The 21,176-nt window shown below is 41.5% G+C and overlaps 1 protein-coding gene across 1 annotated transcript; it reads left to right on the plus strand.

Annotated features, from left to right (window-relative positions):
- The first annotated feature begins 174 nt into the window (after positions 1-174).
- On the plus strand, positions 175-18,980 carry bco2a (beta-carotene oxygenase 2a). Its single transcript, XM_080839596.1, has 12 exons — positions 175-287; positions 5,051-5,237; positions 5,519-5,730; positions 6,739-6,854; positions 7,379-7,481; positions 7,761-7,889; positions 8,384-8,544; positions 8,691-8,858; positions 16,398-16,535; positions 16,631-16,813; positions 17,041-17,151; positions 17,682-18,980. Exons 1-12 carry the CDS (start codon positions 260-262, stop codon positions 17,796-17,798), a joined length of 1,653 nt encoding a protein of 550 aa, XP_080695722.1. The 5' UTR covers positions 175-259; the 3' UTR covers positions 17,799-18,980.
- Positions 18,981-21,176: the final 2,196 nt, after the last annotated feature.

Raw genomic sequence — 21,176 nt, forward strand, 5'->3', positions numbered from 1 at the left:
GATACACACTTTTGGTTAAACAAAATAAAAGTATATAAACGCCTAATGTGTGTGTGTGTGTGTGTCTTCCTCATAATATCGTCGTTCATGTGGCACCGTTAACCCCTCCTCCTCCCTCTATTCCGCCCCTTCTCGAGTGTAGCCTACATTATGTAACGTCCGATTCAACATGTACGCAGAAGAAGGGTAGGCTCCAACTGTTTTGTTTTGTCACATACATAGACCTGCGTGTTGATATACAGCTGGCCATATTCACACTATGTCCTGTACGGAGATCCAAACCTCGGGTAAGCCAGACGCCGTTTTCACCATTTAACTTGTCACTAGCCTCTAATGCGTTTTCATAGAACTGAAGACAGGTTTTGTTGATGTATTTGGCTTTGGCATCCAGCTCATACCGAAAGGCGTCTGGGCTGTATCTAATTTTCTGGTCTGGGCATATGTTGTTAGTTGTAGGCTATTGCAGCTGAAAGCATGATATCTATTGTAAACAGCAATGCAAATCAGTTCAGCATGCTCCTGGTTACAATACCATAACAATGTCAGTCAAAGGGGACTTAAAAACAAATATGAGAAAACAGCGATGACCGTGGTGGGGACATTCTCTGCGCAAGCAGGGTCTAAATTTCAGGACAAATATTGAGCCACTCTGAAACAAAAAGTATTTGGTAAGAAGCATAAAAATGAAACGCAATTCACTTTTCTTTGATGAATAAAACTAGATTTGAACATTTCTGTATTTTTTTAAATGTTCAAGATAAGTAGGCTACCCTATTCATAAAATTCAAAACTACCAAAGCTCACCTCGCCCGCCCATGTCCGTAACATATGCACTACCCAATGAAGCCTGTTAATAGGATAGTTCAGTCATTCTACCACAGAGTATGCCGAATTGCCGACCAGGTCCAGAATCAGATGGAGATGTAGCAGTAGCCTACCAGTTTCAGATTTGTTCAAATTAGCTGTCAACACCCTTATAACGGGACTGTTGCTCAGTAGAGAGAGTGAAAGGAAAGAAACCTATTCATCCACAATGGCGGTTTTGGATATCAAATAGCCTACAAGTAGCCAAATAGCTAACATTCGCTGGGTTCCAATTAAGCTATTTTCACATTCGCTATTGTAAGTGCATTCGTGAAAATTTGGCAAAAGAAAATATGGAATGGGATCCACCCCCATTGAAGATCCATCCTCTATTCAGGACATCATATTTTAATATCCCAAATTCACATAGAATAGTTGGATAGAAACATCTATTGACACTGCCATCTGATCTACAATATCAGATGGCACCGTACGCCTACCGGCAGAGGCTAATTGTACTCATTCATTGTCCTAACCTTTCTCCCCAATGTTTTTATCCAGCAGTTCCAGGCAGTTAAAGAGGCATTACATCTAACAGAGTTTTAGTCTACATCTAGAGAGCAAGCTGACAGCCAGCCAAGTACAGCCTACTTGTAAACACCAACAACAGCAGAACAGACACTGTAGGTAGTCTGCATAGAGAAACAGGTAGCAATGTCAAAATGTTTAGTTTTATTAAATGGTTCAACCCCTCGCCGAACTCCAGTGTGCTATTAATTTCAAACATGCTGCCTTAATTTTACCTTGAATTTAGCCATGCTCTCAGTAAAGAGGAGTCAAAGAGGAGTTTTTGCCCACGGGCAGTGAGACTATTGATCTCAATTTGAGTTTCTCACTACGTTTTTAAATTCAGCACGCTTTCCTTATTTTACTATAATTCATTTTTAATTTTTTTGCACAGTGTGGAGCGTAGACCCTTTTACATTTCATTACATGTTTGTGTATGTGACAACAAAACTTGAACTTGAAGTAGTTACTCCTTAAGGTCATCAAAAGTCAAGGGATTATTTAATGTGTTACATGTTAACACATTGAAGGCAATCTCTCAATTATCCTATCTGACAGATGCTTTTAATGCAAAGTGGAAGGCTTATTTTAAGGCCCTTATCAAACAGTGAGTGATTATTATCTGAAATGTATTTAAACATGCAAGCTTTCAGAGCTCAGATTGCCAGCTACCACATCTCCGTACTGCTGCTTGCTAAGGGCTCAGATACACATACGCGTTTTTGTAAAAACGGGACGCGAGCAAATGCATTGATTATGGTACCGCACGTTTAAAGCGTGCGCCCCTTCTCCACCACGCGTTGCGTCTTTGAAGCGTTTTTTAGGTGCGCTTAAAAGTTTAACTATTCTCAACTTTCCAGCGCAAGGCAGGGAAGCGCACCGCTTCTGTTTTGGCCGCCGCACTTTGCCAAGGCGTTACTGAAGCGTTTCTGCCTGAAAAAAGACGCGTCGGCCTATGTGTATCTGAGCCCTAATGTGTCTTGCTTACAAACACTAAAATCAGGAGCTGTAAACTGTTGAGATAAGAATGCAGTCACTTTGTGTCTGTAAACAGTTTAACACAGCTTTACTGTGTATAGGTAGGTAAGGCAGAAAATGCTCTAAAAATGATCAAAGCGAAACAATGGACTTCCAGAATAACAAATTCTGCGCAGAGGGACAATTGTATGCGTATCAGAGGATGTCTTACTGATATTATCACACCAAAAGACTTTTTATGAGAGGATGCATGACGATCTGATCGGCACTACAGATGAGTACTGCTCTGACTTCCATGCTATCGAGCCTGGCTCTTTAACGTTGCGGTCAGAGCACGTTTTTGGCGCCCTGTAGACCCGGGTTCAACTCCGGTGGGGTGACCATGCTCTCCCTTCGCTACAATTGGTGCCAGAAGTGGGATGGCTTGCCGTGAGGTCATCGGGGGCGGGCCCGCAAAACTGTGTGAGGGACTCCCAGGAAGGTTGACCCCCGTGTGAGGGACCCCATAGATGGGTGAAGCATTTGTGTGTGAGGCGCTCTGGATGGGAGAAGTACAGTTAGTGGATGCGGAGGAATGCCTGTGTGCGTGGTGCGTTTCCCGAAGGTGCGGGCAGTGAGACGATGTGATCGTCACTACAGATGAGTATGTGCTCTGACTGCCATGCCATTAAGCCTGGCTCTTTCAGAGTGAATGTTTGGCACCTGTAGACCTGGGTTCATGTCCTGGTGGGGTGACCATGCTCTCCATTCGCTACAGGATGTCTCTGTGATCTTATCACACTGAAAGACTTCCATTGTGTGTGTTTACAGCAACAATTCAGAGAGTGCCAGAGGGCTGCCAGACATTAGTCAGGCATGGCCACAGTTTAAATAATTACCCACACCTGTTGTTTGCCGCAACCTCTTCCGTTGTCACAGAAAGAAGGATGTTTGTGACTTCCAAATTATGTGCAAATACAAATGAATGTAGTATAATTATGTTTGGTCTTTAATTGATCTTTGTTATGTGGACAGGAGTTTGATCATGGTTTCATTGCAATCTGGAGTACATGTCATAGTTGTATTGATTGAATACTAGAGTCTTCACTTTAGTTCTGCATATCCAGGGCACCTCAGTGCTATTCAGCTGCAGCCAACCAAAGGATTATTTGGGCCAAAGTTTATTGCACTAAGACACAGTACAAAACAAGTGGACTTGAAAGTGAAAATGTACAATAATGGAGATAATGGTATTTATCCAACCATTGTAAGATATTTTCAGGCCCTGTTTTGTGGACGAAAATGCCCCAGCGGCCTTTCTATACTCAGGCGATAAACTAAATTCATTAGAATATGCTAGGCAGTTAAGAGGGGGGCAAAGGGGGATGGGGAATCTACCTATCGGAGAGCTAGATCAGAGGGTTGCCCCAAATTGTAGAGATACATTAGACATAGAGATACATGTTGTATATTTCACAGAGCTGAAGCAGGAAGGTGATGTCTGCTGAGGTGCAAGAGGGCATTGCTCCTTTATTCTATTGGCACAGGCCCCTGAGGTGGCTTATACTATAGATGTTATAGAGAGTCAATCCACATGGCACACACACACACCCACACAGGAGGACAATCATGCATTACAGAACCATGAGTATACTAAACTAAAAAGTAATGTATTTAGTTTCTATCACAGTTGTACTTATCATTATCAATTTGGTTTACACCTTACATTCAGTTTGGTTGATATTTGTATCTTTTAAAATTACCGTTTATTGTAGTAATAAACAATTCATTTATGAACCATCTATATAACTCCCCACGCCATTTCTGTGCCACTAGTGCTTGGCAATATTGAGGGTTTTTGGTCAGTTCAATCAAATTGTTTGCAATATTAACCACTGTAATACATTCTTCTGGCCCATAAAGTTCAGACACGCTTAAGCCCTACAGCCTGATGTTTTTCTGATCAATTTGGTAACTCACTTTATTTTGAAAGTTTGCATACAGCGACTTTACAGAGACTTTAGTTTGTTGAAATTCAATTTCAGGCATTTCCTTCACCAAAACCAACCACTAACCATAAATTGTAGTTCACAGAGTTTCAACGAATAGTTTGTTTATAATCTGAGCATCTGTACAAGGAGACCATCCAAATAAAGTTTGACCAAAACAAAAAGAAAAAAGTAGACACAAAAAACTCAGGATCAAGTACATTTTCCCTGTTTAAGACTTTAATCTGTACACAAATGTACAATTCAGGGGTTCAGTTTTGTAAAGCAGATTGCAATCACAACACAGCACAAGGCCATGTATGTCTCAAAGTTGCTTAACAAAACTAGCCTTTAGCCCTCCCTCCTTGTATGCATTGACAGCCATGGTGTCAGTGAGTCCTAATGCTGTGAGCACGTTTCGGTACGCTTGCTCTAGCTTGATGCATCTGGGTCTCATTATGGATTCTGTCAGCATTTTTGCACTGACAACAAGCTGCACCAGTTCCAGCGGCTCTAGGGAGATCCATGTCATTATCCAGGCCCCTTTCTGAAAACATTTTGGACAATGGAGAGCAAGCGGATCACAGTACAATAACATTTCTCTATGGTCTTCAAACAATCTAGCTTTCTATAATGAGTGTGTAAACCCCTTTTCATTTTTCTTGACAATAGCCAGTCCACAGTTACTATGAAGCGATACCATGTCATAACCATGTGTCTCTTTTCATCTGTAGGAGAGAATCATTGTAAAAAGGGCTGTAATACAGAGATACATGGATTACAGAGCATTGCAACCCTTGTACGCACAGTAGAGGAGACCCCAACGCCCATTTCCACACAAGTGAAGGGGACCATCCCTACCTGGATTCGTGGGAACCTGCTCCGCAATGGACCAGGGAAATTTGAGTTTGGCAATGAACAGTAAGTCAAAGAGTCAAAAAACTAAAGCATTTCAGGCAATGTGAACATCTATATTAATACTTTTGTATATCTCAGGCTTACGGTTTTGGGCTGTTTTGACATACATGTTCCTACAAACACAATACCACCAAAAAGGTCTAGAATAATCTATAAACTAAATCTGCAGTATGTTGTAAATGTTCAGATTATCCAATTAGCTTTTGGCAACAACATAATTTACCAGTTCTTTTCAGGCTCACACATCTGACTGACTGTTCTTTATGATGACATCCTTTCTGCAGTTATAACCACTGGTTTGATGGGATGGCTCTGCTGCACCAGTTCAAGATTGAGGACGGCCAGGTGACATACAAGAGCCGTTTCTTACGCAGCGAGTCATACAAACAAAACAGCGAGCGCGACCGCATCATGGTCTCTGAGTTTGGCACCGTGGCTATGCCCGACCCCTGCAAGAACATCTTCCTGCGCTTTCTTTCCCGCTTTGAATTGATCAGTGAGTGATGACTGAATTGCTACAGTGGATGTTTTTTTCAAGTGTTGGAACCAACTGGTCTGCCTGATGTCCTATGTAGCATTGAATATGCAGATGTTAATGTCATTGGGTTTCACTGCTCCTAATTTTGTTGACCCATGCAATATACATGTTCCAGGGTACTGCTAAAATCCTGAGAACGTCTTTCAAGTTCTGTTTTAGGCCTTTCCGCTTTTGCAATAACTTCAATAACAAAACTATCAGTGGCAATACACAGTCCTGATCTTTATGTCCTCCGAGGCAGAATTTAATAGAACACTTACAACTTAAGAAATGTTTTGTGTAGAGTTAACCTTGAGTAAATAGTGACAATAAGAGCACAACCCTGAAGCACATTTCCATGTCTGTACAACACAGGGAATCTGTAAAATTCCACTTTCATGCTGGTAGAATAGCAACGGTTGTGGGTTTTGGATTTAATTACTCTGAATAATCTAATTTCAAAGGAACTCAGAAACCCTTGAGTGTGTTAGATGCATTTGTAAAGGCTTTTACATAGCTGACAGAGTATTGAGAAATCTCTTGGATTGAAATATTTGCTGTTGCGCAAGCAAGCAAGCAAGCAAAAAAATAAAAAAAACTGTGTCAAACACTCATGTTGCAAGTACACAGTGTACAGTTGTATAACCTAACCTAAAAGTGGAGGGAAGGGAAAGGAATTCCTTACTGGAATGTGCTCAAAATATCAGTGTCATATTCCAGGCCATGCTCAATAGCTTGTGGGGTTAAATTAAATGTCATTACCATGAGGTATTTCATGTGGTGTCAACCCAGCGAAATGTTCTATTCATACCTTTCGTATAGCTGAAAATATGTAATATGCCACTTCTGGTGCAACTTGTATAACAGCTTGTGTGTAAAATCAACTGGTGTGTAGCAACTTGTTTATAACATTTCTAAATTTTGAATCACGGAGGCTTTTTCCATTGTCATGGAATAACGTACCATCTTTCTTTTTTCTCATCAAAGAATCAACTGACAATGCGAGTGTGAGCTTTGTCAAATACAAAGGTGACTACTATGTCAGCACGGAGACTAACTTCATGCACAAGGTGGATCCGGGAACGTTGGAAAGTGTTGAGAAGGTACGAATTTCAAAACACATTAAAAATGCACTTTAACCATTCCGGATGAGGGTATTGCCAATTCATGCACTCATGGCCAGCACAACAGATTGAACAAAAATAGAATGAATATAAATTAAACAGGGAATAGATAAGTACGTGGCACAGTTAGTGGTGGTCAATGTTGTCAGTAGTCAATAGTGTTTGCGATTGTCAGTGAACAAATGTAAGTGTTGTAAGCATTTTTTGTGGTGTGCATGAAAAGTAAAAATCACAAGGCTGCAAACAGATGGAAAACCCTATTGAAAAAAACAACAACCCAAAATGGCAAGCAAGATGGGATCTTTTAAAGGCTTTTACAACATTTGTTAGGGATTATAATTAGCCTCCCAACCACGCACAACGACCAGCTTCAATAGATAGAAAACATTTAGCAACATTATCTTCCTCAGTTCTTTGGTGTGTATAAATTGTGCTCTAATTACAAGTGTTTATAAAATCATCACAGATTTTACTGGTTGACTATTATTTGGGGATATCTTTAGGTGGACTGGAGCAAATATATTGCTGTGAATGGAGCAACAGCACATCCACACAATGATCCTGACGGCACCACCTACAACATGGGCAACTCATATGGAGCGAAAGGTAATATAGCAAGAACACTTTACAGTTTACATGTAAGCAAGTGCCTCTACTACTGTTGAACAAAAAATTCTGTTCCTTGCTAACAAACTCGACTTTTTAATCATTCTTATACAGCATTCAGCATTCTTGTCCTTCTAATGTTATATGAACGTTTGGATTGTGTGCGTATTGATCTGGGTATGGGTGCAGAGTGCAGAATCTGACTGGATTGTTTGCGTATTGAGCTGGGTATGGGTTCCGAGTGCAGAATCTGACTGGCAATTTTTCTTTTTTCCCCAGGCGCTTTCTACAACATTATTTGTGTTCCTCCTAAGCAGGAGACAGCCGATGACAGTCTTCAGGGGTCAAAGGTTCTGTGCTCCATCGCTCCTGCTGACAAGGGCCGGCCATCCTACTACCACAGCTTCGGTAAAACTTGTTCAGTTAAACACTATAACCACAGCTTTGGTAAAACACATTCAATTCAACACTATAACCTCAGCTTTAGTAAAACTCGTTCAGATCAACACTATAACCACAGCTTTGGTAAAACTTGTTCAGTTCAACCCTATACCCCAGCTTTGGTCAAATCTTTCAATTCAACACTATAACCACAGCTTGTTTTTTTGTGTTTTTGTATAACGAATTTAAGTATTTCATGCTGAATACCTTACTTCCCTTATATGTAAACTCTAACCTATCTATGACTTTCTTTTTTGAGTAGATGAGTAGATTTCAGCCATCTGAGAAACTATATCAATCTAGAGGCATTGAAAAACCCTTTTTTTTTCGCCATCCTTGGAACTATAAGATATGCTGATTATATCCTCCAATAAATCCTGGATAATTCATTGTATTTGATCATGATCATGTCGATCGTATTAATATATTTACTGGTGGTGTTTCTCATCTTGGTTTTGAAGGAATGACAGCAAACTATGTGGTGTTCATTGAACAGCCTATTAAGATGAACCTTTGGAAGATTGTCACATGTAAGATGACGGGAAAGGGTATTAGTGATGCCGTATACTGGGACCCCAAACAGGAGACCGTCTTCCACCTAATCCACAAACAGACCGGCCAGGTGAGCAGACAACACCGCTCATGGGTGCTACAGAAAGGGCCAGCCTAATTAAAGAAAGGAGAAGAGAGAACATCGGTCCTCACACAATATTCAACCTCAGGATTTGCTGAGCTTTTAAAACTTGTGTCTTCTGTTTGTTTGTGCAGGTCAGCACAGTGAAGTACCACACCAAAGCCATGTCCACCTTCCACCAGATCAATGCCTTTGAGCAGGATGGTTTCCTCATGGTGGATCTGTGTGCCTCAGATGACGGCGGGGCCATCAACAACTACAACATTCAGAACATGCGCAAGTCTGGGGAGGCTTTAGATCAGGTAATCCCCGTTAAATTGTCTCTCTCTCTCTCTCTCTCGATATTTTTATCTCTTGCATTGTGTGCATTTCTCTCCTTTGCTCTGTTGTTTGCATATATTTATTTATAGCTCACGATTTTGTTGATATGACACGTGTTTTCAAAGCACATATAAAAAATATTGTGGTGCACATGGGTGTTGGGATGCGTGTGCCGGAATTACTCATTACGTTCAGGTTATGTATCCCTTTTGTGTCCGGTGAGGGTGTATTTGTAATGTCTGATTTTAGCGTGTGTAACTCTTTACTCTTTTGCTTAGAATCTGAGATTTATGCCTCACGTTGCCTTCTTCCACACTAGCTCGAAACAATATGCTGATGAGTAATACTAGTGAAGCGCAAAAGTACTACAGATGAGGTCAGCACTCTTACATATCGTTATCTCTTCCTTCTTTGTCGCATACTGCCTCTCTGGTTATGTGTTCCAGTTGCTCTGTGGCATATAGGCTACATGTGCATATCACTGTGTAGGCCATGTACCCAGATAGCAAGCATTTTGGTGTGCCACTTCTTGTCCACCCTCGGACAACCATCAGCTTTAGTGTAACTGGGCCTGGATATTAAGGAAATAATATAAAATGTTTGCACTTCCTTGAATTTCTAAATTCTATCTTTGGGAAAGTCTTTTTAAAATATCAGTTGTCAAAGAGAAATTCATGGTACTAGAAGGCTCTTAAGGTGAAGAATGTCTTTAAAGACTTTGAGTGTCAATTAATGTTTCGCACTGGTAACATCTTTAAAAAATGTTAAAGGTTGTTGAAAATGATTCTAGAAGTATAAATGATTAAAGGAAAATACATTTTTGAAGGTGAGGGGCAAAACGGTGGGCCATTTGTCTATGTCACCAGCAGACCGCCAGAAAAAGAAAAGAGGTCAGAAGACCACTAGCTTCACCCCCCAGTGGGCCAACAGTGGTCCACTGGCCTTTTGTGGTTAGGGTACATACTGTACATCCATTACATATGAAATTCCAGCAAGTCCAGTCTAGTATAGTTTTCTTCAGAATGTCCTTCAAACGAAGTGCAGAGAAGCATATTTGACACTTCAGAGGAAAGCAGAAGTTGTTTAGGTGTTTTGAAGAAATGTTTTAATTATACTTCTGCATTTCCCTTGAAAAGCTGTAGGGCACGTTGTCCAAAACATCCTGGTTTTAAAGGAATCCTGAGTAATAGCTCTGTTCTTCTACTTCTTGTTTATCTACATTTCTGTATCTCCAGGGTTGTTGACCAGGGCCGTGCAGAGACCTTTGGAGGGGCAGGTGCTCAAAGTTAAAAAGGGGGCACATGTAGCACGGATTTGTAACACGATACAAAAGCATACCTTGAATTGTAGCAACCCATATTCATAAAGAATGTAGCATGGAATCACAACATACCATATCGTTGTACATACTCCTTTATTTGTTAGAGGTCAGTGCAAAGCAAAATTAGTCTGTTTTACCTCATGGGTACATAGAACAGCTTCTGTTGAGGGGGTTGGTGAGGAGGCTGCTGCTGCTTGTATTGCTGGAGGTGGGCTGTACTGATGTGATAGTGTAGATACTAAAAAGAGCACAGGAGAGATAGTGGCCGATTAAACAAGTGTTATGTGATCATGACAAGATGCAAAGATAACTAACATTGAAAGTGGCTCACTGTGACTGACCCGCCATACTGCTGACAGTTTGGAGGAGACTACTTGCTGAGAGAGGCTGCAGGCAAGGCTGACTGCTTGAAAACAAGTTGCTCATTCAAAGCCATAATACAAGCTGTGCATTAATTTAGGACATATGAAGATAATGTATTAGATAAAATGTAGATCACCATTAGATACTGGACTACTAAATAATGACATCTCTTTATTTTCATTTCACAGCTTTATTTTTGTTTTCTAATCTCAGTAAAACCAAATGCAACCAAGTGTTTTTACACAAACATGACTTTAACATTAAATGTTTCATCCTGTATTTATTACATTCATACTGTATAACTGTAGCCTAACTGAAACGCGAATGAGATGCTATTAGCTAAACCTGTTGAAATGATCTTACTTTGACAATATGACGAACTAGTTAGTCAACAACTTTCCTAACACAGTCAAACATCAAACATCAAGCAAGTGCAATGTAGTCCTGAATTATCTGTTTAAGTTAAACCAAGCATCTCCTCTTTCTTTATTAATAAGTGTGGCTCTTGGGTGCTCCAGTGTACCTTAAATGGTAAAGCAGAGTTCAGAGTTCACTGTATGTTCAGCTGTGACATCCCTTTAGACAATCCGGCTGCACCTATTTGAAGAATCTCTCTCTTATTTGGAGGTAACTTGGGGAAATGTCATATGAGGAGGAGGCAAAGTCACGTATATTTCAGGGTACCTGTTGACTATAAAATGTGCATGCAGTCTGTGTGTAGTTAGATTTTGGATTCCGGAGTCCTGTCTCCTGTTGGCGTGTGTGTGTCAATAAACCAGCTCCAGTTCTCCTCAACCTTGGCTCTTGGCTCTTCTGATCATCGAACTCAGATCTAGTAAAAAGTATTAGTAATTCTCTACAATAGCAACATAAGACAGAGCAAGACGGCAAATAAGTTATTCGCTAGTCAGGCAGAGAGTAGCCTAGTTACCGGGTGGCTCTCAGACCCCAGTAGCAACAAGCAAATTTTCCACTGTAAATGTCAATAGCGGCACATTTTTTTAAAGTTGTTTTTCTAAGGTAAAATCGCTAACCCTAACCCTATTCCTAAGGGCAAAAGAGTTACATAGTATTCAGTCATCTTGCAAGATACACCGTGCACAAACGAATCCTGCTGCAGAACCTACTCACCGGCCCAGTTGATTACTCCCTCGGAGTCGGGTCTTCTTCGGTTTCACAGCCCTGTAGCTAGTCTTCTTCTTCTTTTTTGACTGGCGGTTGACAATGACTTCAGTGTACTACCGCCACCGCTAGACTGTGTGTGGAACAGTAGCTGCCTCTTTTAAGCAACAAAACAAAACAAAACAATTAAATGCGTCTAATTAGACCTGAGTCTTTCAAAAAAGTAAACAAAAAAAAATAAAACCTTTCCATTGCTCCTTTGTAGAATATTTTTTAAACTGAGTGTTGTGCCGTTCGCCTCTAGCTGTACAATCAACGCCTGTCTCTCTTGATGATATTTCCTGCAGTATAACAGGGCATGCCCTACAGTTTCTGAGCTTCCCATACAGAATTCGCAATTACCATCAGCATGCCTGTTCATTCTTGCCAGAGTACTGTTCAGCCTGCTGTGCCCCATCCTCAGCCTGGCCAACACCACTTCCTTTCGCCTTGTACCCCCATCTCCCACAATTTTGCTGACTTCAGGCTGAATGTTGAATAGATGTCTCCCAGTAGGCCCATTCTCCCAAAGCTGCTGCCATTTCCCATTAACTCTGGCTTTAATTATGCTTTTGATCTCCGCCTTGCTATACTTTATGTCCGCGTCTATTTGCTCCTTGCATGCTGCCTTTTTGGCATACTTGTCTGCCAGCTCGTTCCCCTCCACCCCTATATAAGCAGGAACCCATAAAAATGACAGTTTAACACCTGCCTTAAGCAATGCACTTCCCAGCTGTAGGATTTCGATTAAAATATCTTTTCTGGAAGTCGAGTGCGAGAACTGAATGCTTTCCAGGGCTGAACTTGAGTCTGATGCAATGACAATTTGTCTGTGTCTCATGTCATTACCCTCTACCCAGAGCAGGGCAAACCATATGGCTACCAGTTCAGCTGTATACACCGCCAGGTCGTCTGTCAGTCTCTTTGATATGGCTAACCCTAGCTCAGGGACCACATGCGCCACTCCCACCTTTTTGTCTTTCCCCTTTGAGGCATCAGTATACAACACCATACTCTGTTTGTAGTGTTCTGCTGTGTACTCCTTTACTCTCCATTTGTCCACCTCATTCTCTTGTCTTTCCTCAAGCAGTCCAAAGTCCACTCTTAACTCTTCTAATGTCCAGGGGGGGACTGTTGGGTAAGACACTGTAGGGGCAATATCCAGGGCACTTAACTCCATACTCTCAACCATGTCCTTGACAGTCCACCCAAAGCTCCTCCGTCCTGCTTGAAGTCGCTCTTTACACTGAGTGAGGACTGTCTGTGCTATGTGGCTCTCATCATGACCCCTGAGATTCACCCAGTATACCAGGGCAAGCTGCTCCCTTCGTAGCTGTAGGGGCATCTCCCCCACCTCTACCTGCATTGCATTTACTGGTGAGGTTTTTACTGCTCCACTGCATATTCTCAAGGCTTGGTTATGCAACACTTCCAGCTTGTGCAGCATTGACTTGGAGGCTGACCCATAGGCTATGCATCCGTAGTCAAATACTGACCTCATTAGCCCAGTACAAATCGTTCTCAGCGCTCCCCTTGAAGCTCCCCAATCAACCCCACACAGACATCTCATGACATTTAGAATCTTTTTACACTTGTCCACCATTTTCTGGATATGGCAGGCCCAAGTCAACTTCTTGTCAAACCAGACCCCCAAGTACTTGAACACATCCACTCTTTCCAATTCACTTCCTGCCAGGAGATCCCCATTGGATTGCCCATTGGTGGACTTCATTTACCGCTTCTTGCATTTTCTTCATTATGAATTCCACATTCCTCCCCTTTTTCCACATGGCACCATCATCAGCAAACAATGCCACTCCATCAAGTCCCTGCCCATTTTTAAATATCTGGTCAATCATGACATCGAACAATAGGGGGCTAATTATGCTCCCCTGGGGAGTGCCATTGTCCGCTGTATAGCTTGAGCTTACCTCCCCATCCACTCTGACTCTTAGTCGCCTTTCAGTAAGGAACGCCTCTACCCACTGGAGCATCCTGCCCCTCAGCCCCAACTGTTGCAGTTTCATAAGCAGGCCTCTTGTCCAAAGCATATCATACGCTTTCTCAATGTCAAAGAGCACTGCAACCACTGCCTCTTTATTTACTTGAGCTTTTTTCACAGCGTCCTCTAAGCATACAACTGGGTCCATCGTGCTTCTACCCCTCCTAAACCCACACTGATAACTTTGGAGTAGTCCCTCTGTCTCCACCCAGTAATTCATCCTGTCATTCACCATCTTTTCCATGGTTTTCCCCACCTGGGAGGTTAAGGCTATTGGCCTGTAGCTACTCGGGTTATGGGGGTCCTTCCCAGGCTTCCTGATGGGAACTATTAATGATTCTTTCCACCCCCTAGGGATTACTCCCTCTACCCATATTCGGTTGAAAAGAAGCAGGAGCTTTTCCTTCCCCTTGTCGCTTAGATTATTTAACATGTCGTAACATATTGTGTCTACCCCTGGAGCAGACTTCTTCGTTTTCCTTAGCACCTTGTTTAGTTCTGTTAATGTGAACAGGGCATCCATCCTTCCTCCCGCTCGGTCCTCCCTGATAATCATGCCAGCATGTCGTAAGATTGTCTCCTCCCTGCCCTCCCTCTCCTCCTGCCTCAGGTTATCAGTGCTATGCACTTTAGCTAGAGTTCTGGCTATGACTTCTGCCTTGTCTTTACTTGTTACTGCCACTTCCTCTCCATCTTTGATCAAGGGGTAATCATAGCTCCTTTGAATACCTTTCATTTTCTTAATGGAATTCCATACTCTCTCTATGGGGGTAGTACCGCCCACAGAGTCACAAAAATTCCTCCAGTACTCCCTTTTCTGTACTCGATCAGGAATTGGAAGTTATGTGACCTCTTTAACTTCCTAAACAATCTATTCCTCTCCTTCACTGCCTCCTGACACTCCTTTGTCCACCATGGCGCTATCCTGTTTAACGCCCTTGGCTCAGACTTAGGAATGGCTCCCCCTGCAGCAGACACTATACTGGAATTAATTTCCCCACACAACTCTTCCACACTCCCATTCTCATCCACCAATGACAGAAACTCGTCGCTCAGCTCTGTGTATTTGTCCCAATCTGCTTTTTCTAGCAACCATCTGCCCCCTCCTGTAACCCCTCCACCAGGTCTTCCCCTTTCCTTACTTCACTAAACTGTAGGCCCCTCTCAACAAAAGTGATAGCCCCACCACCCTTGCCCGAATCCCTGTCCCTTCTTACTGAGACAAATCCCTGGATAACAAAATTTAGCTTGGGGATCCCTGTAGCTAGTGACCTTCTCCAGCAGCTTAGTGATTAGCAGCAGGGCACGTCAGGGCAGAGTGAGGGCACGTTGTGGATCATGTGACCGACCAAGGTAGATCAAAATTATTATCATTTCGTTAAATTTATTATTATTTTGGGCCGCACAGACGGACTTTTCACACACAAATAAAAAAAAAAAATAATAAAAAAAAAACACTCTGACAAAAGGGCACTTTGGGCATCAAGGGCACAAGGGGCAGGTGCTCAAGCCCCCTTAGCCCCCCCCCCCTGCACGTGCCTGATGTTGACCACACAGTGTGTACAAAATACATCGTTACATTTATTATTATTTTGGGCCGCACAGACGGACTTTTCACACACAAATAAAAAAAAAAACCACTCTGACAAAAGGGCACTTTGGGCATCAAGGGCAAAAGGGGCAGGTGCTCAAGCCCCTTTAGCCCTCCCCCCCTCTGCACGTGCCTGATGTTGACCACACAGTGTGTACAAAATACATGGCAGTCCATCCAGGATTTTGCGATGTTGCATTTCCCCAAATTCATGGATTTCACGCAACTGGGGTGGCTATTTTACTTACTACCATAACCCAGCCAGCAAGAATATCATTCCACCAGTGGATTTTGAGTGTCAGCTCTCGGACCACCATCATCTTTATTGTAACTGATTAGGATGGGATAGTATATTTGTCTGTAGTCTATTAAAATATCAGCCGTTAAACAGAATTTGTCCATTTGTGAACAATGTGTAGGCTACTGGTGGTCACTGCTGCTTTTGCAAATGTATGCTTCTGGTTATTTCCCTGCCTCTGTGATATCCCATATCGTATCATAAGCTACTGTATAATTGTCCAACATAGGGTCATTATCTGACCACAACAGGAAGGCACTGGCCTTTCTCTACTACAGTCAGAAGCTCTGGAGTGGGCCTTTACTGTGGAAGTAGGCATTGACAGTGACACTGAACTCTTATATTTAGAGTGGTGTGTAGGTGTGTGTGAGTATGTACAATTGTGTACACTTGTTGTGCTGTGTGTGTGTGTATTTGTACCTGTGCATGTAGGGGTGTATATTTGCAGTGTTTTTTAAGTTACAGACCAACAGAAACAGATCAATCATAATGCTACTATTTAGAAATAGTTTTTGTTACAAAGGTGAATCTTTGCCTCTGCACTTGTTTGTGCCACACAATTTGTTAATATTTGCACCTATGTATGTAGGTGTGTACTGTTTGCTAAAAGCATAAGATTGTGATGTAATCAAAACAGATAACAATTTTTATGAATTGAATTGAAATTGAGAACAATTTTATTTCAGAATTCCTGCAGCAAAGTAATTTTGGCCTCAATTATCCTGGGGGAATGATGCTATGTACATTTGTGCTACTGTCAAATAAGCAATCTTGTTTTATGAAGGTGTACAACGACATGTGCAGAGTGTTCCCTCGTCGCTTTGTGCTGCCCCTCGACATAACCGATGACACACCTGTGGACCAAAACCTGATCACACAACCCAACAGCACAGCAACAGCCATGAAAATCACAAATGACAAGGTATTGTGTCTACAATTATGCTCTCTCTCAAACACGTTGGTACCATAACACTAAAGTCTGCATACCTGTGCATGTCTTGTGTGTATTTGGTTTAGGTGTTCTGTACCCATGAGAATCTCCATGGCGATGACCTCGAGGAGTTTGGTGGATTAGAGTTTCCTCAAATTAACTACAACAGGTGTAACACCAAACCCTACCGCTACTTCTATGGGTGTGGCTTCAGACACCTGATAGGGGATTCCTTACTCAAGATGGACTTGGAGGGCAAACACTTTAAGGTGAAAACACGCTCACTCTTATTATGACCTACATGGAGCAGAGTCACAATCCTCATCATGTAGCTCATTCTACTTTTGAGAATGGAATTGTCAATGTTTTAATTTGCTACTAAATCATCATAGATGATTTGAGAATGAATATGCTTTCAGTATAAAAAAAGGAAACCTAATGGATAGACTATACATGTACAGAAACAGAGTTTTGAGGCAGTTTTCTTATCTTGCAGTCCTGGTACCAGCAGGGTCTGTTCCCCTCCGAGCCCGTCTTTGTTCCATCACCAGAGGGAACGGAGGAGGACGATGGGGTCATCCTCTCAGTGGTCGTCACCCCCACTGAGGTAAGCTACGGTCACACAACATGTACCAATTTCAGGAAATCTCAGACATAATAAGCAAGTTTGGTGTTTACAGGGTGCAGTGTTTAAAAATGTGTAGAATCATGTCACATAGCTATGACCCCTCAAGGTGTGACTGAAGCCATAACAGCATGCAGTTAGCTGAGTATACAGCAGGTGTGTGAAAAGAGTCTCACCTTGCAAAGTGAGCCTCTCACAATCTATGTCAATTTGATCTTCCAAGATTGTGGGTGAGCAGGGGGTGCTTATATAGGGTTTGTTGTTGTTCACCTTTTAACTCCATAGTGGAGCAAAGGCCATGGATCGCGAATTTGCTCTGGATTTGGTATCCACTTGTTCTCGATGTTTCAGTAATCCAGTAAATCCACTGAGCAAGGGATTGGCTCACCCAGCTTTAGTTTACAGCACCTGGTATTCCCAGTCGGTCTCCCATCCAGGCCCAACACTGCTTAGCTTCTGAGATCGTACGACACCATTATGTGTTATTTAATTAAATGAATCATTCTTCCCAGGATAAAGGAACATTTTTGCTAGTTCTGGATGCTAAGACCTTCGAGGAGCTGGGCAGGGCTGAGGTAGCGGTCAACATCCCATACGGCTTCCATGGGACCTTCCACCCCACTGGCTAGACTAGCAGGTCTCCAGGAAACAGCTACCACCTTCATCAAGAGGGCCATCATCACTGGCCAAAGATCCAACTCTTATTATAAATGTGCTGATTCTAGCCTACACATTACCATTGTAAAGGTGGCTCTCAGTAAGGATTCACATGAAAACCTATTCTATGTAATGATTTCCATGACAAGTACTTAATTGTGCCTTCTAACCTCAAATGTTACTTTAACATGCATTACTATTAACATTGAAATTTCAATTGTAATCAGTTGGGAATAGCTTTATATCCAAAGTGACGTACAAGGCATACAAAGAAATGGTCAAGCAGGTTCTCCCGTCAACACAGCTACCACCTGCATCAAGAGGGCCATCATCACTGGCAAATATCCAACTCTTATGATAAACGTGTTGATTCTAGCCTACACATTACAATTGTTAAGGTGGCTCTCAGTAAGGACTCACAGGAAAACCTATTCTATGTTATCATTTCCATGACACTTACATAATTGTTAGCCTGGTTATTACCAGCCTGTGACTCCATTTCTTTCCGTATGAGCTTGAAATCAAATCAGGCGGAAATACGTAGGCTGGTGTCACCAGGCTACATAATTGTGCCTTCTAACCTCAAATTTTACTTTAACATACATTACTATTTACTTTGTAAGCTTTATATCCAAAGTGACTTGGAAGTCAAGAGGACGCAAAGAGACCCAAGAGCCATTTGTTACAGAATTCTCAAGTTTTAGGTAGATAACAGGAAAGGACAAGAGAGAGGAAACTCCTTTTAAGAAGCTTTAGGGAGCTTTTTTTTAGGGGTTGGAGAGTGAAAATGTGTCAAGAGTGTCAAAGGCGTAGCACTTAATGCAAAGGACCTTTCAAAAGTAAAGGTATTTGAAATGTAAAACACATACATACAAGTTACAAACTTCTATGTTAAATTATGCCTTTTGCAGGCATCAGATGGGTACTAAATCTTTTATTATATGATTTTCTTCTAATGTATATGTATACTAATTGAAATTGAAGTAATTGTTCATTTAATTTTAATGAAACATTTAATGACTGTTACTTTCTTTCCAGCACTTTGTAATGTTATAACGAAACTTTTTTGTATATTCCATAATACCTGACCATGTTTTCTACTTTTTGTATTTTGAAGTTTTGTTACTAACTGTATGAATGGCGTATTAATTACATAAAAGCACTTCAGTTCATTCTATTCATTATTCATGTTTATGGTGTCAGAAAAGGACCAATGCACAACAAAGTAGTAGAGTAAGATGAAGGGGTAAGGGAAGTTGTAGCTATTTTAATTGTTTTATTTTACAGCCCAGTGCCTTAAACACATTAAGATTGGTCTATAATTGTAAGGACATAGTATTCAGTATACTTCCTGGCTGATTAATTATTATCTTTCCTTTAATATCTGTTCAAGGCTACAATGTGATTGTGCAAGTAATCACATATTTTTCTTTTGGGTTCACTTTTATTATCATGCCGCTCATTTCTGGCACTGTTTCAACAACCACGGGTTTTACAATATGGGTGTCAGTCAGTCAAGTCAGTCCAGTGTCCCAAAGGTTTATTCCAACATGTAGTGATTTGAGAGGAGAACGGGTCTTAAAATGTTGCATACAAAAGTTTTTCTTATTTTGCCATTAGTACATTTTTAACCTACAAACCCGATTCCAAAAAAGTTGGGACACAGTACAAATTGTGAATAAAAACAGAATGCAATGATGTGGAAGTTTCAAATTTCAGTATTTTATTCAGAATACAACATAGATGACACTAAGAAAATGTATCATTTTAAGGGAAAAATAAGTTGATTTCAAATATAATGGCATCAACACATCTCATAAAAGTTGGGACAAGGCCATGTTTACCACTGTGTGGCATCCCCTCTTCGTTTTATAACTGTCTGCAGACGTCTGGGAACTGAGGAGACAAGTTGCTCAAGTTTAGGAATAGGAATGTTGTCCCATTCTTGTCTAATACAGGCTTCTAGTTGCTCAACTGTCTTAGGTCTTCTTTGTCGCATCTTCCTCTTTATGATGCGCCAAATGTTTTCTATGGGTGAAAGATCTGGACTGCAGGCTGGCCATTTCAGTACCCGGATCCTTCTTCTACGCAGCCATGATGTTGTAATTGATGCAGTATGTGGTCTGGCAGTGTCTTGTTGGAAAATGCAAGGTCTTCCCTGAAAGAGACGACGTCTGGATGGGAGCATGTGTTGTTCTAGAACTTGGACATACCTTTCAGCATTGATGGTGCCTTTCCAGATTTGTAAGCTGCCCATGCCACACGCACTCATGGAACCCCATACCATCAGAGATGCAGGCTTGTGAACTGAGCGCTGATAACAACTTGGGTTGTCCTTGTCCTCTTTAGTCCGGATGACATGGCGTCCCAGTTTTCCAAAAAGAACTTCAAATTTGGATTCGTCTGACCACAGAACAGTTTTCCACTTTGCCACAGTCCATTTTAAATGAGCCTTGGCCCAGAGATCACGCCTGCGCTTCTGGATTATGTTTAGATATGGCTTCTTTTTTGATCTATAGAGTTTCAGCCGGCAACGGCGAATGGCACGGTGGATTATGTTCACTGACAATGTTTTCTGGAAGTATTCCTGAGCCCATTTCGTGATTTGCATTACAGTAGCATTCCTGTTTGTGATGCAGTGGTGTCTAAGGGCCCGAAGATCACGGGCATCCAGTATGGTTTTCCGGCCTTGACCCTTACGCACAGAGATTGTTCCAGATTCTCTGAATCTTTGGATGATATTATGCACTGTAGATGATGGTAACTTCAAACTCTTTGCTATTTTTTTCTGAGAAACTCCTTTCTGATATTGATCCACGATTTTTTGCCGCAGCATTGGGGGAATTGGTGATCCTCTGCCCATCTTGACTTCTGAGAGACATTGACACTCTGAGAGGCTCTTTTTATACCCAATTATGTTGCCAATTGACCTAACAAGTTGCAAATTGGTCCCCCAGCTGTTCCTTCTATGTGCATTTAACTTTTCCAGCCTCTTATCTTTACCTGTCCCAACTTTTTTGGAATATGTAGCTCTCATGAAATCCCAAATGAGCCAATAATTGGCATGACATTTCAAAATGTCTCACTTTCAACAATTGATATGTTATCTATATTCTATTGTGAATACAATATAAGTTTATGAGATTTGTAAATTATTGCATTCCTTTTTTATTCACAATCTGTTCAGTGTCCCAACTTTTTTGGAATCGGGTTTGTATACCTCTATCCATGTCCAAAACCTTGCACTGTAAAACAAGCTTAAATAAGTAGGCCTGAAATTATCCGTATAAATTAAACCCCAGCATTTCCTTTTCAATATAGATAACCTCGGATAGTGTGTGCCTTAGAAG

The sequence above is a fragment of the Sprattus sprattus genome, assembly GCF_963457725.1.
Source record: "Sprattus sprattus genome assembly, chromosome: 1".
NCBI classification, from domain to species: Eukaryota; Metazoa; Chordata; class Actinopteri; order Clupeiformes; family Clupeidae; genus Sprattus; species Sprattus sprattus.